Source organism: Tachyglossus aculeatus, chromosome 11 (assembly GCF_015852505.1).
Source record: "Tachyglossus aculeatus isolate mTacAcu1 chromosome 11, mTacAcu1.pri, whole genome shotgun sequence".
Taxonomy (NCBI): domain Eukaryota; kingdom Metazoa; phylum Chordata; class Mammalia; order Monotremata; family Tachyglossidae; genus Tachyglossus; species Tachyglossus aculeatus.
The window spans coordinates 12,268,697-12,296,320 of record NC_052076.1 but is presented as its reverse complement, the minus strand read 5'-3'; the positions used below and the strand labels follow the sequence as shown (position 1 = coordinate 12,296,320).

Here is a 27,624-nt window from a genome sequence, read left to right as displayed (position 1 = left end):
GAAAATCAAGGCCACTACAGTCCATGCCCCAGTCAGAGAAGCAGCATGGCTCAGTGGAAAGAGCATGGGCTTAGACGTCAGAGATTGTGGGTTCTTGTCAGCTGTGTGACTTTGGGCAAGTCACTTAACTTCTCTGTGCCTCAGTTACCTCATCTGTAAAGACTGTAAGCCCCACATGGGACAGCCTGTTTACCTTGTATCTCCCTCAGTGCTTAGAACAGTGCTTGACACATAGTAAGCTCTTAGCAAATGCCATTATTATTATTATTTTGGAGATCCCAGGCTGAGCTGGAGGGTGCTTGAGGGTAGCTTAGGATGTCCTCTGGTGGGAACCAGGGGAGAGAGCCAACTGACTTTTCTGGGCCCCAACCCAGGACATCCCAAAACAGCCAGAGGACAGCTGGGTTCCTTTAAAGGTCACTTGGACATCCAATTCCAATGACCACACCATATTCTGCTTGCCATAGAGTGACCAAAATGTGGCATGTTATATCTGCCCCGTGGCTGGGGCGGCCAGCTGGACCTGGGAGAAGGAGAGGGTGGTTGGGTGGAAAAGGAGGATGAGGAATGGAGAAGGAGGAAAGCATCTTCTTTTTTTATGGCATTTGTTAAGCACTTACTACATGCCAGAAACTGTACTAAGCACTGGGGTAGATAAAAGTTAAGCCTCCTGGGGCCAGGGCCAAAAGATGGGGTGGGGTCATCTGCTGCCGGGAAACTGATTCAAGCACAACCAGCCTGTCCCAGAGAGCTGAGGGTGCTGCTACTACTGGCCACCCAGATGCCCCCACCCCACTTCGCAGGGGTGGAAAACCCTCTCTGAACCCTATCTAAAGCAGGCTGAGTGCTCAATCCTACTGGCTTGGTTCCTGGGGAGGGGAAACCCCAATCTACCACCCACCTACCCTCCTCTCATCATCATCAATGGTATTCACTGAGCACTTACTGTGTGCCGAGCACTGTATTAGTGCTTGGGTTCAGTATAACGGAGGGTTTTTTTGTTTCTTTTTAATGGCATTTGTTATTAATAATAATCATAGTAATAACAATAATGGCATTTCTTAAGCACTTACTATGTGCGAAGCACTGTTCTAAGCACGGAGGGGATATAAGGTGATCAGGTTGTTCCACGTGGGGCTCACAGTCTTCATCCCCATTTTATAGATGAGGGAACTGAGGCACAGAGAAGTGAAGGGCAAGTCACACAGCTGACAAGTGACAGAGCCGGGATTAGAACCCATGACCTCTGACTCCCGAGCCCGATCTCTTTCCACTGACCCACACTGCTTCTTAAGCACTGACAGTGTGCCAGGCACTGTACTGAGTGCTAGGGTAGCTACAAGATCATCAGGTTAGACACAAATCCTGTCGCACTTGGAGCTCTCAATCTTAATCCCCATTTTTCAGATGAGGTAACCAAGGCAAAGAGAAATGAAGTGACTTGCTTGGTCACACAGCGAACAAGTGATGGAGCTGGAATTAGAACCCAGAACCTTCTGACTCCCAGACCCGGGCACTATTCACTAGGCAGAGTTGGTAGACACGTCCCCTGCCCACAGTGAGTTTATAGTCTAGAGGGGGAGACAGACACTAATAAAAATAAAGAATTTATAATATGGCATTTCCTAGCTGGGGGGCCAGTCTGGCTTACCAGGACTAGAGAGGCACTGGTGTCATGGGGCCACAAGAGGGTGGAAGTGGGGGCTGGGAAATCTTCCCAGAGGCTGTCTCTTTGGTGAGGTCTGTGTTGCTTATCCAGATTACAAAAACCTCAAATGTTTAGAAATAAACACTGCCCTTTCATCCCCAACCCCTGTCCCTGTCAGCCTTTAGGAGTCACCACAGAACAAGAAAAGCAGATTTGGCCTGGTGCTGGGGGGGAATTCCAGAGGAAGGAGAAACCAAGGTCCCTGCCCACAAGGAGTTTGTAATCTAATGAGGGAGGTAGGATAAAAACACCTACTCATAATAAGATAAGGCAAGCACCAGTGACACAAAACAACATTAAATCAGTTTCAGAGATTTGCAGAGTCCTAAAACAATCGATTGGTCAGTGGTACTTTATGAATGTTTGCAGTATGCTTAGCATGGTACTAAGAGCTTGGGAGAGTATAATAGACTTGGTAGACACAATCCCTGCCCACAAGAAGCTTACAGTTAAGTCAAGGTGTTAAAATAAATTACAGATGGGGGAAATGGTAGAGGATAAGGTTTCATATATAAATGCTGTAGGATTTGGGGTGAGTATTCAAGTGCTTAAGGAGTACAGCCCCATGTGCATAGGTGACCGAAGAGGGAGGGAAAATAGTGTGGGGAAATTAGAGATTAGTCAGGGAAGGTTTCTTGGAGGAGGGGTGGTTTTACTAGGGCTTTGAAGATGGGGACAGTGGTGGTCTGTCAGCCATTAAATGCTGTCCAAGGTCAAAGTTAGCCTGGGAAGACTTCATATTGGAGCTGAATTTTTTAGTAGCATTCCAACCTTCATTTGATCCTGACCAAAATCCATCCAGAATTTCCACCTTAAACTTGCCTCCCCCTTTGTTTGTCCAGAACTTCCAAAATCCCTAGGTAAAACTAAGAAACGTTGGGGTTCATTCATTCATTTATTCATTGCATTGTATTTATTGAGTGCTTACTGCATGCAAAGCCTTGTACTAAGTGGTTGAGAGAGTACAATATAACAATAAACAGAAAAATTTCCTGCCCACAAGGAGGGTTCGGGAGGGTGTGACCTGCTCACCATAATCTCTGTGCATTTGTCTGGGCTTTTGGGGGTGCATACTCAATGAGGGATAAGGGAGGAGTGTGGGGGTGAAGGTCCTGCTGGTCTCTAGACCATGACAATTGCTCTCTCGGTTGGGGGTCCTTGAGTCTTTAATGTTCTATCTCATCTTTGGAAGCCGGTTTAACAATGCCCAACCTGCATTCTCCGGCTAATCTGTGACATCCATCCCTCTCTGGCCTGGAAACAGACTTCCTGGCATGATTTCCAGCACTTCCTGCTCTGGTCCCAGCTGGAAATATCTCCAGAACAGCCTTCCTCTGAGGAACTCAGGCAGGCTTCCAGCAGACGCTGGAAAGGTAGTCCCCTCTGAAAACCGGGAAACAATGCATGGACACAAAATCCCCCCAAGGTGGGAGGTCCCCTCTTGGGGTTGCTTTGGGAGCTGGTTCGGAGAACCCTGATGGGGCTGCTGTCTGAGTATCTGGCGTATTTGGGCTGCATTGGAAAACTAGCTGCGCTGAAAAGTAGCTGCATTGAGCAATGGAGAAGAGGAGCTTTTGGAAGAGAGGGGAGGGAGTGCTGATTGGAGCTAAGATCATAGTGGAGAGAATTCCTGTTAGGCTACCCGACACTTTGCTGTCCTGGGAGGAGTCGGTCAGTCAGTCAATCATATTTATTGAGCACTTACTGTTTGCAAAGCACTGTACTAAGTGCTTGGGAAAGTACGCTACAACAATATAACAGACACGTTCCCTGCCTGCAACAGGGGAGCAGAGCTGCATAAATCGTTTGCCAGAGACAGCCCGCCAGGCTGTGGCCCCTAAGAGGTAACTGGGGGTGTGGCACAGGGCTGGTTGCTGGGGGAGGGGTCAGAGAGAGCTACCACCCCCCAAATTCCATTATGAGGGAAAGTTTGATTGATATTGTTTGAGCACTGCCTGTGTACAAAATACTGTTCTAAAGTACCTGGGAGAGTACAACAGAAGTCCTAGGTAGGTTTTTCTGCCCTGCAGGAACTTATCATCAGAGGAAACCACCCAGAAGTCATGATGTAAAATAAATGAAAACTCTAGAGAAATTCAGGATATTCTTCCTCCTAATTCTCAGGGATTTAGTGACTTACCTAAGGCCAGGGGTAAAATTACAGCGGAAAGTGAGAATGCTTGGAAGAGAAACTGCCTTTCTTTCTGGAGGCCCTCAGTACTCTCTATAAATGTGACATGACTTCCCCTCTTCTCTGCTGACTTCCCCTCTTCTCTGCTGAATCAATCAATCAATCGATCAGTGGTATTTGTTGAGCACTTTCTGTGTGTGCAGAGCTTTGTACTAAGCACTTGGGAGAGTACAAGGGAGTTGGTAGACATGTTCCTTGCTCACAATGAGCTTCCAGTCTACAGGGTAAATGATTTGCATAAGGCCACACAGCAGATTCATGACCGGGCTGGCTATTTTCATGGTATTTTTTAAGTGCTTACTATTTGACAAACACTGTTCTAAGCATTGGGGAAAGTACGAGTTAATTAGATCGAACACAGTCCCTGTCTGGCAGGGGGTTCCCAATCTAAATAGGAGGGAGAACAGGTATCCCCATTTTACACTGGAGAAAGCTGAGGCACAGAGAAGTTAAGTGACTCAACCAATGTCACACAGGAAGTGATTGGCAGAACTGGGATCAGAACCCAGGTGCTTCTAACTCTCAGGCCCAGGCTCTCTCCATTAGACCACACTGGCCACATCTGCTTCACCTCTAGACTGTGAGCTCCTTGTGGGCAGAGATTGTCTCTCCTTATTGCTGTATTGTACTTCCCCATGTGCTTAGTACAGTACTCTGCACACAGTAAGCGCTCAATAAATATGATTGAATGAACTGAATGAATGAATAATAATAATAATGATGGCATTTATTAAGCGCTTACTATGTGCAAAGCACTAAGAAGATGCTCTCTAATATGAGGGTTCTAAGGGCAGCTGGTTGTTTGGTACAATCTCTAGGAAGGGTCTCCCCAAGTGCTGAACCCCATCAAAAACTAAGCCCAGAATTTCTCTTATGATGCCCAAAAGATTCTTGTCTCCCCTTCTACCTAACCTCAATGATTTCCTATTACAGCTCAGCCCTCACAGTTCAATCCACTAGCGTCAGCTTACTCACTGTGCCCCAGTCTCATCTGTCTCACCAACAACCCCTTTCTCACTTCCTCCCCATAGCCTGGAACTCCCATCCTCTTCATATACACCAGACCACCACTCTCCCCACCTTCAAAGCTTTATTAATGACACTTCTCATTGAAGAGGCATTCCCGAATTAAGCCCCCATCCCCACCCCCTTTCCCTTCTGCATCACCTATGCACTTGGATCTGTGACCTTCGGACATTTGACATTCATTTCACCTTCAAATCCACAGCACTTATGTACATATCGTTAGATTATATGTTATAAATTACTTATTTATATTAATGTCTGCCCCCACTCTGAACTATAAACTTGTGGCAGGGACCGCATCTGCTTATCTCTGCTGTATTGTATTCTCCCAAGTACTTATTACAGTACTCTGCAAATTGATTGATTAACTGATTGGATCCCCCAGGGCTGAGCAGAAATGATGACTCTTCGTTTTCTAAGGTCTCATCTCAAGGATGCCTCACCCCCCAACCACAGGTTAAATTTAATCCTCGTGAAAGGAAGCGCTGAATGAGCAGAAATGGGACCGAAAGCCAGTCTCAAGGGCCACAAACGGGTCCTAGCCCGTTTATTAAACCACAGAAGCCATACTGCCTCTCCTGCCCAAGGCAAGGTGATGTCAAGCCTGGAGAGAGAGGGGGACAGTAATCAATCAATCAATCAATCAATCATATTTATCGAGCGCTTACTGTGTGCAGAGCACTGTACTAAGCGCTTGGGAATTAAGAGACGGTCCCTACCCAACAGTGGGCTCATAGTCTAGAAGGGGGAGACAGAGGACAAAATAAAACGTATTAACAAAATGAAATAAATAGAATAGATATGTACAAGTAAAATAAATAAATAAAGAGTAATAAATACATACAAACATATATACATATATGCAGGTGCTGTGGGGAAGGGAAGGAGGTAAGGCAGAGGGGATGGAGAGGGGGAGGAGGGGGAGAGGAAAGAGGGACTCAGTCTGGGAAGGCCTCCTGGAGGAGGTGAGCTCTCGGGCCTTGAAGGGAGGAAGAGAGCTAGCTTGGCGGATGTGGGGAGGGAGGGCATTCCAGGCCAGGGGGACGACGTGGGCTGGGGGTCGACGGCGGGAAAGGCGAGAACGAGGCACGGTGAGGAGTGCATCTTGAGGAGTGGTTTAGACACACTTGCTGGGTGGCTTCGGGAAAGTCACTTCACCTCTCGTGGGATTTTTTTTAATGGTATTTGTTAAACTCTTACTATGGGTCAAACACTGTTGTAAGTGCTAGGATAGATGGAAATGAATGTGGTCAGACACAGTCCATGTCCCGCATGGTGCTCAGTTTTCCCATCTGTAAAATGGGGCTAAGATCCTTACTCTCCATCCCTCTTAGTTTGGAAGCCCCACGGGGAAGGTGGACAGTACCCTATCTGATCCTTCTGTATCTGCCCTAGTGCTTAGCACGTAGTAAGAGTTTGATAAATACTATAAGTTACTCATCTATTTTCTTGGGGAAGTCCCAAGTTATAGGACCTGGCTTATGGGAAAGTGTCTTCATCTCTCTGGGATTTTTTTTTTAAATGATATTTGTTTAACGCTTACTATGTGTCACACACTGTTCTAATCACTGGGGTGGATACAAGTTAATTAGGCTGGACATGATCCCTGTCCCACATGGGGCTAGCAGTTTCCACATCTGTAAAATGTGGCTAAGATCCTTACTCTCCATTTATCTTAGATTGGGAGCCCCAGGGGGTAACCTTGGCCTGTAGCTTGTCTGATCCTTCTGTATCTAGTGCTTAGCAAATAGAGAAGCAGTGTGGATCAGTGAAAAGAACACGGAATTTGGAATCAGAGTCACGGGTTCAAATCCCACTCCATCAATTGTCAGCTGTGTGACTTTGGGCAAGTCACTTAACTTCTCTGGGCCTCAGTTACCTCATCTGTAAAATGGGGATTAAGACTGTGAGCCCCACGTGGGACAACCTGATCACCTTGTATCCCCCCAATGCTTAGAACAGTGCTTTGCACATAGTAAGCACTTAACAAATACCATCATTATTATTAGTAGTAGTAGATAGAGCTTAATAAACACTGCAAGTTAGTTGACTATCTTCACGGGGCAGTCCCAAGTGACTGTGCAGTACTCACAAACCACAGTGGGCCTCAGCCTCCTCCCCAGTTGGGCCTCGACTCCAAGAGCCTGGCAGAACCCAAGACCCGGGTGAGACTTTGGGCTAATTTGCAGCAGCCACAGCACTTCCCTTTGCTGTGGAGCCCAGGAGGAGCCCAACTGTTTTGCATAAGGGTTAGCAAGAGCCCCAGACACCCCGTTCAACCTGCAGTCACCCCAGGCTGCAGGTGAAGGCACCCACCCCCCACCCTCCCAACCCCATCCCGGATCACCAGAGCACCTGCCAAGAGAGGGAGAGAGAGAGAGAAGAGAGAGGAGGCACTCTGCTGACGTCCCCTCTTGTCTGATTCCCAGGAGGCTCTTTCGGTGGTAAGCGACGACCAATCACTCTTTGACTCAACGTACGGAGCCGCGGCGACACAGCTGCCGAAGGCCGACATGACTGCCTCAGGGAGCCCGGACTACGGTCAGCCCCACAAGATCAACCCCCTCCCACCCCAGCAGGACTGGATCAACCAGCCCGTCAGGGTCAGCGTCAAGCGCGAGTATGACCACATGAATGGATCCAGGTGAGGGACAGCTCTCCTGACCCTGCCCTGGCCATGGAGCTGCCGGGGGGAGGGACTAGGGGAGGGGAGAAGGGAGGGGTCCGCTCTCCATTCTTGCTCTGCTGGTAGCCACAGGCCTTGTTGCTCCGTCGTGGTTGGGTGGTGTGAGTGACTCAAGCCCCAGTTGGTTTCGGTAAGGGAGGCGAGACTGGGGAGTTTAATGGAACGGTGATCTACTGCAAGAGGCTCTGTAGACTGTAAACTTGTTATGAGCGGGGAAATTGCTAATTCAGTTGTATTCATTATTATTTACTTCATGTGTAGAGCATTATTCAAAGAGCTCAAGGCTGGGAGTCATGGAAATCTGGGTTCTTCTAGTTCTGCCACTTGTCTGCTGTGTTTCAATTTCAGTCAGTTTCAGTCCATCTTTATTGAATACCTTTTCTGGGCAGGGTACACACTAAGTACTTCGGAGAGTGCAATAGAATGGGTAGATATTATTCCTGCCCTCAAGATGCTTATGATCCAGAGGTTCCCTGCCTGCAGGAAACTCACTTCCTCTTTAGGGAGGGGTTCAAATTCCTACTCTCCCTATCTCTTGGACTGTAAACCTGATCCGTTTATCCTGGATCATCTTTTGTACCCTAGAACTTAGCACAGTGCTTGGCAAATAGTTAATACCATTACAATCATGAAGGAGACGTAATGTCCCTGGCATCAACTCCCAGATGCTATGGAAGAATCAAATCTTTTTTCCAACGCCACCATCTCTTCATCCTCATTCTCCTCCTTATCTTCCTACTCTTCCTCCTGCTCTTCCTCCTGTTCTACCTCCTCCTCCGTCTCCTCTTTCTCTCCTTCTCCCCTACTCCTCTTCTTTCTCCCATCCTCATCCTATTCATTCTCCTATGTCCCTTCCTCTTCTCCTCCTTCTCTTCCTCCCCTTCTTGCTCCATGTGTCTGTTAGGTTGTTATATTGTACTCTCCCAAGTGGTTAGAACAGTCCTCTGCACATAGTATGCACTCAATAAATATGATTGACTTGACCATCTAATCTACAGGTCTGCCTGTGGGCACCAAAAATGTTGCCACATCAAATCTCATTTACAAAAAGGAGAGACACTCCAAGGCTCCCTTGGGGGTGCTCAGAGATTCAGCGCTGCCTTCTCCATGGGTGAAAATTTAGGATGTCCAGGCCCCAGCCCTGCAACTCTGCCCCAGCAGTTCACCCTCTGCTTGGGGTTGGGATGGGGGCAACTGGCTTATCTGGGTGTGAGGGTGGGTCTCAGGAGCATACAGGTGTGCAGAAAGGACTGCTTAAAAATCTTGTACGAGGCAGTCTGGTTCAGAGGGAAGAACATATTCCTGGAAGTCTGGACACCCAGGCTGGCTGTGAGATTGTTGACCAGCCTGATTTCACCAGGCCTCAGCTTCCTCAACTGAAAAATGGGGATAAAATACCTGTTCTCCTTCCCTCTTAGTTGGTGAGCCCTCTGGGATTGAGAGTAGGTCCAATCTGATAACCTTGTCTCTATTCCAGCAGCTCACACGGTGCTTAGCATATAGTAAGTGTTCAATAAATACTACCGGGATCACTATTGCTATCATAATTACTCTGATCATGGATCTACAGGATCTCAAAGGTTGGGAAAGGATCTAGCCCCATCCCTTCTGGATCCTAGAGAGGAATTTAATTGGTCAAGCAGGTAGTCAATTCTTCAATAGTAATAATGATGGTATTTGTTAAGCACTTACCAAGTGCCAAGCTCTGTTCTAAGCACTGGGGTAGATACAAGGTAATCAGATTGTCCCACGTGGGGCTCACAGTGTTAATCCCCATTTGACAGATGAGGTAACTGGGGCACAGAAAAGTTAAGTGACTTGCCCAAAGTCACACAGCTGATAAGTGGCAGAGCTGGAATTAGAACCCATGACCTCCGACTCCCAAGCCCATGCTTTTTCCACTAAGCCACGCTGGAGGTCTATATTCCCACTGTGTCTACAGAGCAGCTAGTGCCTCAGAACGCAATTAACAAGGGAACCAGATAGGGCAGATCTTGAAGGAAAACCTAGGGAAGGGGAATTCTAATTTCTGACTGTACCTCACTCTCGCCTTCTTTGTCTTCTGTGTCTGTTCCCCCTGGGCAGGAACTCCCACCCTCCCTCCCCAAATCCAATAGACCCCCAGCTCTTCCCAAAGGCAAAGTCCTCCTAAAATCCTATCTCATCCAACAAACCTTCCCCTGATTAGCTCATTTCCTCTTTTGTATCATATTTTTGTATGGTATTTGTTAAGTGCTTACTATGTTCCAGGAACTGTAATAGTGCTGGAATAGATACAAGCTAATCAGTTTGGACCCAGTCCATGACCCACCTCAGGCTCACAGTTTTAATCCCCATTTTATAGATGAGGTAATATTAATCATATTATATTATATTCCTTTGTTATGTTATACTCTCCAAAGGACTGTGTGCAGAGCTCTGTATTAAGGTGTGCAGAGCTCACCTGAAGTGCTCAACAAATAATAATATTAGTATTATTATTACATTTGTTAAGTACTTACTATGTTCCAAGCACTGTTCTATGCCCTGGGGTAGATACAAGGTTGTGTATAGTCCCAGTCCCATATGGGGTTCCCAGTCTAAAGAGGAGAGAAGATCAGGTATTAAATCCTCATTTTACAGTTGCATAAGCTGAGGCACAGAGAAGTAGTTAAGTAACTTGCCCAAAGTCACACATTAGACAAATGCAGGAGTCAGGATTAGAACCCAGGTCTTCTGACTCCCAGGCACATACTCTTTCCATTAGGCCTCACTGTTTCAATCAGTGATTGATTGATTGATTGATTGAACTCCCAGCACCCCATGTCATACAAACCCACCAGCCATCTGCCTCACTAATGTCCATCGTGAATACTTACGATTGCATGCATATTCTTCAATTATGTTTTCAATTACTTCTTTTGATTACTTTATCTGTAAATATTTCCCTCCTTGTGGGCAGGGGATGTGTCCCTGCTATGTTTTATTTTTCTCAAATGCTGTGTACTGTGAAATTCACCCAGTGGGCATTACTCACTCAGTGAATACTGCTACTGCTGCTGTTGCTACTACAGGTAGAACCTAATGGAGGTCAACCTTTGGGTCACTAATAATAATAATAATTGTGGTATTTGTTAAGCACTTACTGTGTGCCAGGTACTGTACTAAGTGCTGGGGTGGTTACAAGTAAATCGGATTGGACCCAATCCCTGTCCCATGTGGGACTCCCAGTCTCAATCCCCATTTTACAGATGAGGTAACTGAAGCCCAGAGAAGTGAAGTGGCTTGCCCAAGGTCACACAGCAGACATGTGACAGAGGTGGGACTAGAACCCATGTACTTCTGACTCCCAGTCCCTTGCTTTATCCACCAAGCCACGTGGCTAGTTTTAATCTATGACTAGTCCAGACCAAGCACATCCAACCTGGCCTTCACCCCCTTTGGGGACTGGAGATAATTGAAGGGGGCTGTGGGGAGATGCTGAGAGGCAGTTGTGGGGAAGTGAGGCAGGAAGCCCATCAGGTCCCTGGCACCTAATAAACCTCCTCTCACACCCATCTAGGCTCAAAAGGGAGCAGGGAGCAGGGCTATTTTATACAAATGCCTGCACTGGGATTGAAATACCATCTGAAGTAGAAGTTAGAATGGCCTAGAGGAACAGAACTGATATTTAAGGGACCTAGGTTCAAATCGCAGGTCTGCTATTAGCTTGCTGCATGACCCTGAGAAAGTCACTTGACCTCCCTGGGACTCAGTTCCCTCATCTGTCAAATGAGGGAGGGAAACAGAATAGTATAGTGGAAAGAAAATGGACCTGGGAGTAAAGATGTCATGGGTTCTAATCCCACCTCTGCTACATGTCTGCTGTGTGACTTGGGCAAGTCACTTCATTCTCTGGGCCTCAGTTACCTCATCTGTAAATTGGGTATCGAGACCGTGAGTCCCACATGGGACAGGAGCTGTGTCCAACCCGACTTGCTTGTATCTACCCCAGTGCTTAGTACAGTGCTTGGCACACAGTAAGCACATAACAAATATCATCATCATTATTATTATTATGATCCCTGTTCTTAGATTTTGAGCTCCATGGGAGAGAAGTACTCTGTCCAACCTGCTTATCTTGTATTCATCCCAGTGCTTAACATAGTGCTTGGAACATACTAAGAGCTTCATAAATGTCATGACTAATTAATGCGGTGTGAAAAATGGGAAGAGTGTTAGACTTGTTTGTACCAAAAGAACGCTAGAATTCTGCACTCTCTGACATGGTACTCATGAACAGTGGCCTTGGTTTTGCCAATACAAGCTCGGGGGTACCTCTGCCAGGGAATGCCCTGAGTCTCCATTATGGGATCCTTACCAGCAGGGCTGGAGAGAGTCATCCAGAAAGGCTTTGGATCTGGGGAACTCTGGCTTTTCAGTTCACCCAACTCTCCCACCCCTTAGAGGAAGGGGTTCCCTTCTCTTCCATCGGATCCCCCCTGAAGCATCAAGCAGGCCTGGACCAGCCCCCAGGGCCTTTCTCAGATGTAGACTTCAGTGTCTCCATCCAAGCTGTGGTCTGCAAATAATTCTCGACTGCATTCTGCCTGAGCTGAGGGAAGATGGGAAACATTCTAGTTGGGAAAGAGAACCGGTGTATGGAAATGAGAGAGGTAGTTGGCTGGGGCACATTGTCCATGTGAACACTCTCCCTTCATGGCTGGTCCATAGACACTGATGACCTGGTACAAGGCATCATGCTTATTTCAGCTGTCCCTGCCATGATTGTGCCACATAGTGCAGGCGAGTATGATAATCTGCTCACATCCAGTGCTGGCCCTACCCACCTGAGCTGTGGGGGCATGATTCCTTGGCCCTGCCCATCCCTGGGACCTTCCACCCCTAAACAATGCTAGCAGGTGCTTTGCCACATATGGGTCCAGAACGTGAAATGTGAAGCTCATGTATGTGTGCCCTTCATATGCCACAAGCTATTTTCATGTCGGCCAGTGGGCCGGCAACATTTCCTGAGCCTACCCCCACCCTGGGGTAGAGGCAAGTTCTGAACTCGATGTAGATTGTACCACTCTTGACCTGGAGGATATATCCTCTTCAAAATGCCAGTGAGAGAGAACAGTGTAGGCCATGTCTGTTTGGCTTCTGCCTCTTCTTGGGCTGAATCTTACACAGATGACACACGTGTGTTTCCAGACCTGCGGCTCAGCAGGGCTGCCTGGGACTAAAATGGCCAGTAGGATGCGCAGAAGGAGACAGTATCCAGAGGAATGCGAAGCATACAAGTAGACGTTGCCTGTCTCCGTTCCTGGGGCCTTGTCCCTGTTCAAGTCGCCTCACAGAGACTACTGACAGTCAATCTCTGAGTCCCTCGTGTGTTCACCAAAGTGCAGGAAAGATCATTCTGGGAATAGACCGAATGTTCCATCTGGCTCAGGGACCACAGGTCTGAAGGAAAAACCACAGCTCTCGGACACCGTGAGGAAATCCTGAGGCCTAGGGCAGCCTCAATCAATCCATCCATCAACGGCACTGGCTAGGCCCCTACTGTACAGGCAGAGATGTGTATTAAGAACTAAGGAGAATGTGGTCATATTAGATGGACATGACAGTATTTCCACGTCCATATCTCAACTGCAGCATCTGAGGAGAACCCCCTCCTCGATCCCACTGAGGCAGCCCGGGGCCCCCCAGCCCCCTGCCCCAAAACTACCAGCTGCAGGACCAAGCGGCCGCCATCTACTGGCTGGCACCGCCGGCCATTGCCGAACAAAACCTCACTCCCTCCCCTGCCCCCTCCCTCTTGCTTTCAGCGGACCCTCTTCACAGCCTCCAGCTGCCTTGATAAAGAGCAGCCGCCTTTATTCTGCATTTCACCTGGGCTCCGAGCAGTAGCCGCTCGGCCAGAGGGGAGAGAGGCTGGTGCTTTCTGGGGGAGGCTGCCCGAAGCTGTGGGGTCCCTGAGAGTGGAGGGAACACCGGCTGCCAGGTAACCGCATGGCCTTTGGCCATTCTCCCAAGTGGCCCAAGGTGGGGTGGGGAGAGCCTGGCTTCCTGTTGGTTCAGGGGCAGAATGGGAACTGGGAGGGAGAGATGGGCTCAGGGGTGATCTGGGTGGGGTTGGCTCAAAAAGGCCAAGCTGCAGGGATGCATCATTTGGAGAGGGAGAGTGGGCAAGAGGAAAGAGGGTGGGTGTGAAGGAGAGCAGTATAGACAGCACAAGAAAGGGAAGACCCAGAGCTCCAGGGGAATATATCCTTGAGGGATACAAAGAAATATGAAGGAAAGAGGGAATCACATGGAACTTGGCAATTCTGGACCCCCCCTTCTGAGTCTGAGGTGCCCCCAAATCTCCAGAGATCTTTTCCTTCCACCCCTCTTTCTCTTCTGCCAGGATCAGTCGCCTTTCCCAGCATCCTCTCTACCTAATGAGGCACCCTCTTAAGGCTGCCTCCCAGAGCCCTGACCCTCCCTCTGCCCCCGATGGAATCTTCCGGCAGGGATGCCCAGTGAACCACAGTCCTGACTGTGGTGGCTCTGGTGCTGGGTGTTTGTGGCCACTCCTGGGGCCTGTCCCCTCTTCCAGGGCTCATGGATCAGATATAGTGGAAAATCTTGGCATTTCCTGTCAGTTAGTGGCCACTTGACTTTTCCGTGCCTCCTAGTGCTCAGAGAGGAGCTTTGGAGTTGGAAAAATCCTGCCTGGCCACTGGGCCAGCCTTAGACTAGCTGAGAAGCTGAAAGATGGAGTGAGAAGGAAAGGAATCCAATCCCTTTTCCTAAAGAGGCAAAGTCTTCAAACGAAGGAATAACCTTAAACATAGGTAAAGGGTGAAAAGGTTCAAGAGGTGATGTTGCTGGAGGACCAGAACGTAATGAGATCATGAAAAGTTCTCTGAGGAAATCTGCAGAACCAAGATCATCTTGGGAGAACCCCTGATTCCCCCAACCTACTGGCTCCAGGGCTGCTACCTTCCCCTCCCAGGTTTCTGGGAACACAGGCAACACCTTGAAGCCTTGGAACTCAGCAGCACAAGCCAAGGCAGAAGGAAGGCCAAATATTGAAAGTGAAAATGCTGGGCAACTGATGCCAAATCCACCCAGGACAGAGACCAGACAAAACCAAAACCAGACCAGCCCAAATAAAACTGGAAAAGTGGCCTTCATAACGGGACGTTTCTGCTCTGTGGACAGTTGGCCCAGTTCTGTCCCCGGCCCCTGAGGGCTTTGAGCAATCCCCATCATCCCTGCTAGCCCTGAAACCAGTCTGCAAAGGCTGACAGCATTTCAGCAATCCCCTCTTCTCTGGCTGTTCCATCTCATTCTCTCTGGGGAAGGCTGCAGGGGAGAGAAAGCCAGCTCCTAGTGTCTCTCTTGGAGTGCGTGGCCTAGGCCTGCTGCAGAAAAAGCCAAATGAATGAATCCTGATGAAGAGCCCCAGTGTGCTACTGTCTCTCTCTGCCTGCCATGGGGACGTTAAGCCTTCAGCAGTTTGGGACTCTGATTGCCTGGTTTTGGTTCTCTGCCTGGAAAACAGTAGACGAAATAGTAAAACCTTAAATTCTAACATGTGTAAGTTACACATCTTATTTTCATTTTCAGGCCAGGCTTCCCCCTAGTAAGACATCAGGAAAAAATTACCGTCTGACTTCTAATATCTCAGTGGAGCATTTATCTCCCAGCTATGATAAGTGATCTTCAATATTCCCCCCTCCTCAGATTAAGAAACAAATTTATTTAATGTACTTTATTTCATACGTCCAGGCCCCCTCCTCCCGTGCTGATGCCTGGGACTCGGAGTTTGTCCCAGTGTTCCTCTGCAGCATCCTGCTCCCCCGGGGTCTCTTTGGGTGAACCCCCGATTACCCCTCTGTCCTGTGACCACTGGGGGTTCTGCTATGAGGGCCTGAGGTAGCCAATTCTCTGCAGCCGCATGGGCTGGCCGACACAAGGTCCGGAGGGCTGTCCAATCTCTGGGACTTTAGAAGAGTCGGAGGCCGCTAAATGACCCCGGCTGGACAGCATTTGAATCTTTGAATCTGGAAGCCTGATGTGGATGGAATTACTGCCAGGGTTTGCTTGTACTCTTCTCTCTCTCTCTCTCTCTCTCTCTCTCTCTCATTCTCTCTCTCTCTTTCTCTCTCATGTATCTGATCTCTCTTACTGTCTCTGCCTATCTGTGTGTCTGCCTCTCTTTATATTTATTCTCTTTCTGTCTCCCTTTCTTGCATTTTTTCTGTCTCAGTCTCTGCCTCTGCTTCTCTCATCCTTATCTCTCTCTGCATGTCACTCTTCCTCCATATCTCTTTCTCCGTCTGTCTCTCTGTCTCCCTTTCTCTCCCATTATTTCTTTCTCAACCTCTCTCTGCCTCTGCTTCTCTCATTCGTGGTCTTTCTCTGCATCTTTCTGGCTCTGTCTCTATCTCTTTCTTTCTCTTTGTTTCTCTCTGTCTCATTATTTCTGTCTCAGTTTCTCTTCCTCTGCTCATCTCAGTCTTTGTCTCTCTCTGCATCTCTTTTTCAACCTCTGTTTTTCTTTCTCTCTTCCAGTCCCTATCTTTCTCTCTGTACCCCTCTGTTCATGTCTCTATCACTCTGGGTCACTTTATCTGTCTAGTCTCTTTACATCTCCCTCTGCTTCCATCAAGTCTCCTGCTAGAGCTAGACACAGCAGTGATCTCCCCACAGCCTTCCTCAGCATTTCTGCTTCCTATGAGGCTTCCCCAACCCCAGGGCCATCGGATCAAGGATACAAGGAATAGAGGGCTTTGCTCCCCACATCCCTGCACCTGGTGGATTCTTAAGGGTTGGGGGTGGAGGTGGGGGCCATGGGCAACAGGGCCATAGGGGTGGGGGCCCTGGGGGTGAGGCAGCAGGCCCCTCTCTGGATTTCACTGTGGTGAAACAGACCACTGACTCTGTATCAGAGCCCTGATGTCACAAGGCAAGAAGCTCAAATATGCTGGTGTAATTAGCAAAATGGGTGTCTTCCAGAGCTCTGTTTTGCTGCACGTTTTCCACCCCAAGGGGCATAGCCTGCCACCTGGATGGCCATGAGTGTTCCACCCCAAGGAGCCCAGGCTGCCACCCAGCTGGACACAAGGGTTCCGCCCCAAGGGGCACAGACTGACACCCGGGTAGCCTCAAGGGCCCAGCCAGCCACAATCATCTCTAGCTGAGGCCTGGGAGTTCAGCCTCCCAGTCCCCTCCTTCTACCATCCCCCTGCCCACTGTTGCTGGCCAAGCACCTCTGACCAGGGTCAGTGGGGGCTGGGGAAGCCAGGACTCGGAGCTTCTCCAAGGGCCAGAAGCGGTCACCTCAGTTCTGCCACAGTCTCTGGGCCGGGTTTGGGGCAGCTCATGGTGGTAGCGGCAATGGGATCTCTCTGACGAATGTGGTGTCTGCTCCCCTCCCCTCCCAGGGAATCTCCAGTGGATTGCAGTGTGAGCAAATGTGGCAAGCTGGTGGGCAGCGGCGAGACCAACCCAATGAACTACAACTCATACATGGAGGAGAAGAACGGCCCACCCCCACCTAATATGACCACCAATGAGCGGAGAGTCATCGTCCCTGCAGGTACCTAGGGATCAAAGGGGTCTGAAGGTCTTCAATGCCCAGCCCTGCTCTGGCATCCGTCTGGAAGAAGAGGCAGGCGGGTGGTCCTGGGGGGATGGTGACAGTGGGGGAAATCTCTCTGTGCCTCCAAGTGGGGCCAGCAGCTCCAAGGCCCTAGCTCAGATCCACAGGCCAGGCCTGCCTGCTGGCTGCAGCAGGAGGTACCTAAGCTAGACCGGAGGTAGAACTCCCTGATCATAAGCCTTGGTGAGTTCCCAGGGCAGAATACTGATGGAACCACTAGACTCTACTGCTTTTGGATATTTTCATCTATAGTAGAGAGAGACCTTCCCCAACCATCTGGCTGGGTTCAGGTGCATTTATGCCTGGAGGTGTGGAGAGGGCTGATGACCTTTCGAAGCAGCCATGAAAATAACTAACATGTTGAAGACTAAAGGCCACATCTTCTAAGGGAGAAAAATACAGCCCTATTGGCTGGAATAATGAGTAATCTGTAGGGTGGTGGGCACGGGGGCAGGGAGGGGTTGGCCCGTGTGCGTGTGTGTGTGTGTGTGTGTGTGTGTAGACACCACCTGCACATGGACAAAAAATAGTATCTCATTTCAAGTGGAGATGGAGATCGCTGACCAAATGTGTATCAGTCCTGGGTGGGTGTGAGGCCAAAGGGACCAGAGTTGTATTTCAAAACTCCTAAGTTTCCTAAGGGTACAGAAACCAAGACCTAATCAAAGCTCCCTTCTGAATTCCCTGGCTCTCGCCAGCCCAGCCCAGCCCAGCCCTCAAGCTCTCTCCTTGTGTCACCCCTGGGCTGTTAGGGTTATAGTGTCAGCTTCCTGGCTCTGGGAAGGACCGGCTCTTGGTGGGGTGAGCTCAGAAATCAGAGCAGTAGAGGCCCGGCGGAGCAGCAGGTTGGATTTATGGCAGAGTTTGGGAGACAGGTAGGAGCTGGACCACAGATCATCAACAGATGGGGACTCAGACGGGAAGAGACAAGAGTCATCCAGGAAACACATTTGGAAAAGTTTAACCTGATCCAGAATGAGAGATTTATCATCCATTGTAAAGCTACAGGCGAGAGAAAAAAACATTGTGCGAGGGCTGAATGTAAATAAATCAATAAATAAACTCAGGAAAAAATGTGTTCGGGCAGGTTGAGGCTTGGGTGGGACATGATGGGCCTGAATAGGAGTTCTGGGAGAAGCAGAGGAGACCAGCTGAAATTTTGAGCACTTCTCAAGACTTTTTTCCTTTACAAATTGGAGTGACCTTGGTTGCCTGGCCACCTTGCTCAGGGCCTCAGCCATTTCTGATTGGTCTGAGAGGGAAAGAAGGAAAGCACTTAGGGGAGAGGATTCTACCTCTGCTGCCTTTAACACACACACACACACACACACACACACACACACACACACACACACACACACACTCTCACACTTTCACTCACAGGCACGCATGCACTCAGATACACTCACCCGTATATCCAAAGATTCTCACTCACCTTCTTGCATCCAAGGTGTACTTAGTGTCCAGTGCCATACCCAGGGGCACTCCTAATGCCAGGTGTCATGTGCAGCTTAACAAATACCAAAATTATTATTAATTGCTTTCTGTGTCCTAAGGACTTAGGAGAGTACAATGTAGCAATATACCAGACATATTCCTTGCCCATGACAAGCTTGCAATTTAGAGGGGAGATAGTCATTAATATAAATAAATTAATTACAGATATGTATATTGGTGATGTGGGGCTGGGACAGGAGATGAATAAAGGGGGCAAATCAGGGCAATGCTGAAGGGATTTGAAGAAAAGGAAACAAAGACTCAGTCAGGGAAGTCCTCTCAGAGGAGTTGTGCTTTCAGTGAGGCTTTGAAGAAGGGGAGAGTAATTGTCTGTCAGATATGAGAAGGGAGGGTGTTCCATGGCAGAGGCAGGATGTGAGTGAGAGGTCCTTGGCAAGACACATGAGTTCGAGGTTTGAGAAGGTTAGCATCAGAGGAGTGAAGTGTGTGGGCTAGGTTGTAATAGAGTATCAAGGTGAAATAGAAGAGGTCCTCACCCTGCAGAAAATCATAATCAAATTGAGCTTAGAGTCAGGCTCAGTAAGGTTTAATCCCACAGCACCATCATAAGAATCAATTATCAAGCACCCTCAATACGTGGAAAGCTAAACCAGGTATTTGGAAATAGGAAAAAAAAACTGAAGTAAAGAACTTACCTTCTTCCTTTCTGCTCGGGATGAGGGCATTCTTGATGGACAAAAGAGGGAGAAGTGATTGGGAAGTGGACCCATGGGTAATTTGTTTAGAGAAGTGGTCCTGGAACTCCGCCTCCACCACCCTCCAATTAATTTTTAACCTAATGATTGATTTTTTTTAGTGTACTTGTTAAGCACTTACTGTGTGCCAAGCACTGTTCTAAGCAATAGGGTAGATACAAGATAATCAGGCTGGACTCAGTCCCTGTCCCAACTGGGACTCATAGTCATAGGACTGCTGATTGAATGATTTTTTATAAAAGTGGTCCCAGACCTCCACCTCGAATTTGTTGATTACTTATCAAACCTTGTCAAATTCAGAAGGAACCTGAGAAGCTGAGAAGCCGAGAAGAAGCATGGCCTAGTGAACAGAGCACGGGCCTGGGAATCTGCTCCCAGATCCACCGCTGTCTGCTGTGTGGCCTTGGGCAAGTCATTTCACTTCTCCGGGCCTCTGTTACCTCATCTGTAAATGGAGATTAAGACTGTGAGCTCCATGTGGGACAGGGACTGTGTTCAACTTGATTAGCTTGTATCTATCCCAGTGCTTAGGACAGTCCCTGGCATATTGTGACTACTTAACAAATTCCAGAAAAAGAATTGTATATCTCACTAGAACAGGATGGCAGGAACTTTGCAGGGTTTCAGGGAGAGATGCAGGAGAGCACTGGGCACCAGGAAGCAAGTGATAAAAAGGGCTAAAATGGAGGCAGAAGTCTGAGTAGTGGTGTGTGTGTGTGTGTGTTTGTGTGTGTGTGTGTGTGGCTATGCAAGTGAGTGATGATGGGAGTTGAGATGAGAGATCCCTCACTATGAGACTGGCTGACCAGGAAGAAAAGAAACACCCTGTTCTTCAAACAGGCTCCGTTTTCCCAACACGTTTTGGATTGAAGGGTGTAGGGTCTTCTCCCACCATGTGGGTAGAAGGCAATATGATGAGGAAGAAACACAGTTTTGTCCAGGTGTGTTGCAACAATCAAGACATGTGATTGACAAACCTAGTTTTCCCAAATGTGGGGTTGGTCAGGAACCTCACCTCACATTGGAAGAAAACTGAGGCTATCCTGGTGTCCCTGTTAGAGGAGACAGTATTCTGCTCCAGGATGACACTGCTTACCATCCACTCTTCTTATGAAGAGTCGAGCATTTGTAGGAAGTAGGAGAGTTTCCGTAAGAGATAGAACCTCTGCGAAACAGCAAGAGTTCTCTAGACTTCAAGCTCATTGTGGGTAGGGAACATGACTCCTAATTCTGTTGTATTGTACTCTCCTAAGTGCTTAGTTCATTGCTCTGTTCCCAGTAAGCGCTCAATCAATTCAATTGATTGATTGAACCAATGAGGGAGCAGGGCCCGCTCGAGCTAACTCTACTGATTGAACGGGTTTTCTTTCCACTAGATCCCAACCTCTGGACCCAAGATCATGTGCGCCAGTGGTTGGAATGGGCGATAAAGGAATACGGACTTTTGGAGATCGACACGACCCTTTTCCAGAACATGGATGGCAAGGAGTTGTGTAAAATGAATAAGGAGGACTTCCTCCGAACCACCTCCCTCTACAACACGGAAGTGCTGTTATCTCACCTCAGTTACCTCAGGGAAAGTAAGTGTCTTTCCTCCACTCATGGGGTGACAGGAACCCTTGGAAACCTAACAATAATGATAACGATATGTTATATCATTATTATTATCAGGGCATTTATTAAGAACTTACTACCTGCTAAACACTGTGCCTAGCGATGGGGCAGATATGAGATAATCACATCAAGTGCAGTCTCGCTCCCACATGGGACTCACAATCTAAGAGTGGGCAGTAGTTATCTTATCCCCCTTTTTAAAGAGAAGGAAACTGAGGCAGAAGGAGATCGTGACTTGCCCACATTTGACTCCTTATTTTAATGGGAATTCAGAATGAGGGCATCATCTCCATGGTGCCTTTGGGCAAAATGCAGGTCTTTCTGCCCCAGACCAGAAGGTTTCAGGAGTCAGAGTCCTTGGTAGAGTCTGATGGGTGAGTTTCTGATGGATGAAGACCAAGGCCTCCCCAGCCAGGGACCCTGAATCATTCCCAGCCACAGATAGATTCCAATTCGGGTCCCAAGATTGTCCCTACAGAGACATCCCCTCTCTTCTCCAGGCAGAGGGTGGCCCAGAAGTCTTATCTCGGAACAGCCCGCTGAGTTCATTTGGGGGACCAGTGTCATCCTGGTTTCTAAAGAGAAGGGGTCAGAAGTGTGCATTTTGGGGATTAACCTTCCAGTCCTGCTGCTTGTTTGCCAATCCAATCACTTGGCTTCTTGGGCATCCTGTGTTCTTAGGTGGTGGTTTTGGGGGTCCAGACTTCTGTCTGCTCACTCTCCTGCCCAGGCACTCAGGGAGGAGGATCAGACTTCTGTCTCTCAGGCAGCTGCCTTCGACGTCTGCTCGCCGGATTGCAGGGAACTATCCGCTGCCAAAAAGCCTCTGGATGTTTTATTGATTTTCCAGATGTATTTCCAGGGAAACGAGGTAGGGAGTAGAGGGGGAAAGAGTCAAGGAGAGAGTATGAGGGGAGGGTTTAGTTTCTTGTGCTTTGCCATCTTGCTGCCTTTTGGGTGGACTGTGTCCAAACCCCCTCCTTTGGGCATAGGAAGGGAGCTATTGAGATCCTCGCCCCTGAAGATGCTGCTGTTCCCATGGTGACCAGGAAGCAGATGAAGGAGGAGTGCCTGGGCAGGGCTGGGCTCAGGTACAGGCACTGGACCGAACCAAGGAGGACTAGTCCAAAATAAGACATCTCAGAAAAAGAGAATTTGCCCGGCAGTGAAAATAGTCAATTCCTAGCCCTCGAAGAACCCGGTTCAGGGGTCATCTTGTCCAACCCCCTGTCCCTAAACACAGGGTTTTGGCAGCAGGGAAGGTAACAGCACATGCTCCCATCACCCTTTTCTTTGAAGCAGAAGAACAATGGGTTTGTTCTTAGAACATCAATTGGAAGAGGAGGTAAGTGGTTGGTTGGGTTGGCTAGTTAGTGGTTTATTGGAATGGTTAGTTGGCAGTTAATTGTGGGGCTCTGAAAGGTTAGTCAAGGCTCATTGCCCAGGCATTTCTGTTCTCCTAGACTCATCCCTTAACAGACCAGTGCTATCCTGGAGCCCCCCTCCCTCCGGGGGCAATGCCAGTATGGTCTTAACCCTATCGACCGGTCTTGTGTAGCCATAGATTGTAAGCCCTCTAAGGGCAGAGATCATGTCAACCAACTCTATTGTCTCTCCCAAACATTAGTACTCCACATGCAGTAAAGGCTCAATTAATATCACTGATTGAGTAATAGTAAGCTCCTCTTGGACAGGGATGCAGACTACCAATTCTATTGCATTCTTCTTTCCCAAGAGCTAAGTACAGTGCTCTGCACACAGTAATTGCTCAATAAATGCGACTGATCAATCGATTGATCCTGGAAGCCTTATGAGTGTGGTGCCCCCTGGTGGGTGCTGCATGGACCCCTGATTACTATCCTCATTTTACAACTGTGAAAAAAGAGGTCAAGTCCCTCCGGGAGAGTAACTAGCAGAGCTGTGACTTCTGTTAAGTCTAAACTGGGGATTCTGGGAGATGAACTTGGTTCCTTGGCACTGGTTTCTCCCAAAAGGGTTCACTAACTGGGGCTTCTGCCATTTCCTCACATATCGTAACCTCTACTTCGGTAAAGATAACTCGCTCTCCTCCTTCCTGTCCTGTCCTCATCCACGCTAGACATAAAGTTTTCCTTGGGCTTTTGGAATGAGCCCAGATAAGCCAACCCTATCCCTGCCTTGGCCCCATCCACCTCCCTTCTCTCACCCAGACCTCAGCTACAAAGCTTATACCCGATAGGCTGCTGGCGCCATCTCTTCCTCCCACACACCCCATTTGGCCGAGCCCGTATTTATAGAAGACGGGTTGGGGGAAGTGAGATTTGGATGCTTTCAACCCAAGCATGGGCAGGACATCAAAGTACCCATGTACTGCTCCCCAGAGGCAGTTAGCGTTCTTGACCCTAGAGGATTTTCTTTGGGGAACCCAAGAGACCAGAGAGACAGCCAGAGGAGAGGGGACAGAGTTTATTTATTCATTTTGAGGGGTTTCTATTCTTTTTGATCTCTGACTTGTAGTGAACAGTGGCAGCCTAAAAGGAAAAAGTATCCTGTGGAATGAGAAGGAATTGCAGAAGGTATCCTTCCCTCCGTCTCTCTCACCCCATTTTTAATTTAAACTTTAAATGAAAATACATTTCCCTTTCTGAGGAGTTCCCACCAGTGAACTCAGAGTGTTGGGCAAAGGTGAATGTCTGAGCAATTAAGTTGGGGAGGTTGGATGGGGTTGGGAGGGCGAAGAAGGAAGTAGAATTCATGGGGAAAGAGCCCCCCAGCTACCACTCTCACTGATTCTGAGAACCACAAAGCCCGATTGCTGGAGCTCAAGGTCTGGATACTGGACTCCAGATCCCAGGAGGTTCTGTTGTAAACTGGAAGGAGGAGGTGCACTGTTTGGGAATGATGTCAGAGATTGGGGACTGTGTCAACCAGAAAAACTCCCCACCAGTCTCCTGAGTCTAACTGGGATTCCTCAGGGGTCCAGGCTAGCACCCAGTATGGGATATTTCAAGCTGTGTGGGGCTTTCATTGAAGTTGCTCCCAAATGGCTCTGTCCAGTTGTGAAATTTCTTCCTAGTGAAACCCAGAAATGATCTGGGGGGCTTGTAACTTCCAAAGGGATAGGTAATCAAATCTCTTTCCTGACCACACTGAGGACATGGAAGGACCCATCAGTGAAGAGGTTGGGCAGAGGTGCCTACTTTCCACTGGGGTGGAGAGGGGGATGGGGCTACAGGCAGGGAGGGAACAGGCTTTCCAAAGCTGACAGGCTTGAGAGCCACCATTTTGGGTCTTTTCAGCCTTGATGAGAGATTATAGGGTCTTGACAGAAGCCTGGGATGAGTGAGGCCAGTAGTCCAGCTTTCCCAGCTGTGAGGACCTTCGCTTCCATCATTCCCATGGGGTGGGCTTCTCTGTGGCTGGGATTGACCAGTCCATTGTTTAAAACTGGTCAGGGTATATGGTAGCCTGGGGAAGAGAGGAGGCAACTTGACCCTCTGTCAGTAATAGCAACGGCAATATTTATTGAGCATGCACTTGGTGTGACGCATCAAGGTGCTTGGAAGTACAGAGTAATCAAGTGACATGTTCCCTGCACACAAGGAGCTTTCATTCCACTCTACAGGACCAGGCACAGCCACAAACGGTAGACTGAAAACGATTTGTTGGCCGGGATCACAGCTATTATTCTGTACTCTCCCAAGCACTTAATTCAGTGCTCTGCACACAGCATGTAATCCAGAAAAAACATTGATTGACTAACTCCCTATGCTCTGCCTTGGCAGGCGGCATCCCCAAGATCCAAGAGACCAACATTTGCCCCAGGACTCAGAGACTTCAGGATGAAGCTTAGCCTCCCTGACTGAGAAAGAGCCAGATTAACCCGGGCTCAAAGCCATTCTCTAGGGCCCCAGAGAGTTTATTCTAGGGCCCTCAAGAGTTTATCCATTGGGGTCTGAGGACGTGTCAAGCCATTGCTTCCTCCCTTTCGAGGAATGAAACCTGAAACAAGAACAGTCTTGAGGGCAAAATCCTTTTCTTAGCTCACTGTGAAATGTGTATTTCATGCCGGCTTAGAAGAGGTCAAGAAGGCCTTTCTCCCGGTGCTTTCTGGGAACTGCTGAGGAATGTGCTTTGGAAGGCCTCTGATTGAAGAGAACATTTTCTCCATGGGATCTGCCTCCTCTCTGGCCCAAATTCTTACTATTGACTTGGACACATTCTCCCTCAGACCCAGATGTCTGAGGGAAGTTGTGGCTGGGGCAGGGAGCCGAGCCCTCCTGGGTTCTAATCCCCAATTCCTCCCTGGCCTTGAATGTGGCTCCTTCAGTTCCATTCCTGAACTTCCACCGGTCCCCAGGGCTGGCTTCTGACTATTCATTCTGCTGAGATGTTCTTGGACAAGGGTAATGACAAGTGGCACCCGGTCGGTGTGTGTGGAAGCTTTGTACCCTCCCTCCCACCCAATGCACCCGAACTTCCACCCCAAACTGTGCCAGTGCCCACAACCAGCAGCTTTCTCTTCCTCTCCTTCCGCTTCTCTTTCCTGCTTCTGGAGAGCCTCAGAAGCCAGGTGTGTCATGTGATCCAGTCACGTGATCTGGGGCTGATGGCACTCCAGCATTAGGCGTGAGTCAGTCTGGGTGACCTTCAGGGTGACCATACACCCAGCTCTATACCGGATAGTCCAGTTTTCATATGGCCTGTGCCTGTCCAGTACAGATTTGGCACTGAATGCCTTTGTCCCGGGAGATTTTAGTCTGTGCATCAAATCTACCACTCTCTCAGTTCCTCTTGAGAGTTCTGGGGCTCAGAAATGGCACCCGAATCTAGGGGACCTGGGAGGGGAACACAGCAGTGCCTCTGCAGTAAGACATTGGGGGAACTGTGTTCTCCCAGGAGAAATGAACTGGGTCGAAGCAGATGTCTGGAAAGTGTTCCAAAATGTTCCATGTTACCCTGTGTACTCTGCATAACACACATGACACTCATGCACCTTTTTAAAAAACATAGTATTTATTAAGATGTGCCAGACATTGTACTAAGCACTGGGGTTGATACTGAGTAATCAGTTTGGACACAGTCCACGTCCACATGGAGCTCACAGTCTTAATCCTCATTTTATAGATTAGGTAACTGAGGCACAGAAAAGTTAAGTGATTTGCCCAAGGTCACCCAGTAGATGAGTGGAGGAGCCGGGATTAGAATCCAGGTGCTTCTGATTCCCAGGCCTGTGCTCTACCCACTAAGCCACACTGCTTCTCCAGAAAAAGAAATGCTGAATCCACTGGGACTCAAACCTAGGACCTTCTGCTTGTAAAGCAGACATGATAAACGCTACACTGTGGTACCATTCATTCATTCATTCAATCGTATTTATTGAGCACTTACTGTGTGCGGATCACTGTCCCTCATCACCTGACCAGGTTTGGCCACTGGTCCCGGAAAAGATAGAGATTGTCTTTCCCATACATTAGCAGGGGACGGGGAGAGAGAAGCAACAGCACCCAAATTCTCCCCATCATGATTGATGCTTTGTTTACCAATCCCAGTTAGGCACTTACTTCATTTGTTAAATAGGGATTAAATCCTCCTCCCTCCAATTTAGACTGTGAGTCCCATGTGTGACAGGGACTGGGTCCAACCTGATTATCTTGTACCTATCCCAGTACTTAGTACAGTGCCTGCCACTTAGCAAGGGCTTAACGAGTACCACAAATAAAAAAGCATGGGCATTTGGGTACTTCACTGTTCCTGGATGCTCTGGGCTTTGGGCTTGGAAGAGTTGCTTTCAGAAGTTAATAGAGAAAAATGCATTCATCTGACTGCCTTATTCATACTGCAAAGATCTGCCCCACACATGCCACATGGGAAGCAGTGTGGCTTACTGGATAGATAGAGCAGGTGCCTAAGAGTCAGAAGGACCTGGGTTCTAGTCCTGGCTCTGCCACGGTGCTTTACACACAGTAAGAGCTCAATAAATACGATTGAATGAATGAATGCCACTTGTCTGCTGTGTGATCTTGGGCAAATCACTTTACTCCTCTGCGCCTTGGTTACCTCATCTGTAAAATAGGGATTATGACTGTGAGCCCCATGTGGGACAAGGATTATGTCCAACCTGATTGACCCAAGCACTTAGAACAGTTCTTGACACAAAGTAAGAGGTTAACAAATCCTATTTTAAAAAAGCTCTTTCCTCAGGTCACCAATTCCTCTCCAGACAATGATTTGGCGGGCTCATTTCCATGAAAGAGAGAGGAAACCAGGTATATCAATCACTCCCTCAATCCATTCATCAGTGGTTAGTCACTAAACTCCTACTGAGTACTGTCCTAAGTGCCTAGAAGGAGACAAGAGAAGTTAGACACACATTCCCTGCCTTTGAGGAACTTCCACTCTACTGGGGAGGCAAAGCAAAATGATTTACAATTAGAGGGGGCAGGAGGAAAAACAACATTATCGGAGGAAGGAATAAAGATGTAGTGGGATGAACATCGGGAGGAGGTGCACTCCACTGTCAAAACCTCAAAGTTCTAATGGAGAAACTGAGGCAGACATTGGTGCCTGGGCCAATGGGAGTCCTCATTC

The 27,624-nt window shown here is 48.4% G+C and overlaps 1 protein-coding gene across 3 annotated transcripts in view; it reads left to right on the top strand.

Moving 5' to 3' along the window:
* Positions 1–27,624, top strand: part of FLI1 (Fli-1 proto-oncogene, ETS transcription factor) — a 166,110-nt gene that overhangs the window by 104,206 nt on the left and 34,280 nt on the right. For all 3 annotated transcript variants that reach the window (XM_038754761.1, XM_038754762.1, XM_038754763.1), the window contains 3 exons: positions 7,355–7,569; positions 17,010–17,164; positions 20,817–21,020. In XM_038754761.1, coding sequence (XP_038610689.1) covers positions 7,355–7,569; positions 17,010–17,164; positions 20,817–21,020 — 574 coding nt within the window. The remainder of the gene's footprint in view (positions 1–7,354; positions 7,570–17,009; positions 17,165–20,816; positions 21,021–27,624) is intronic.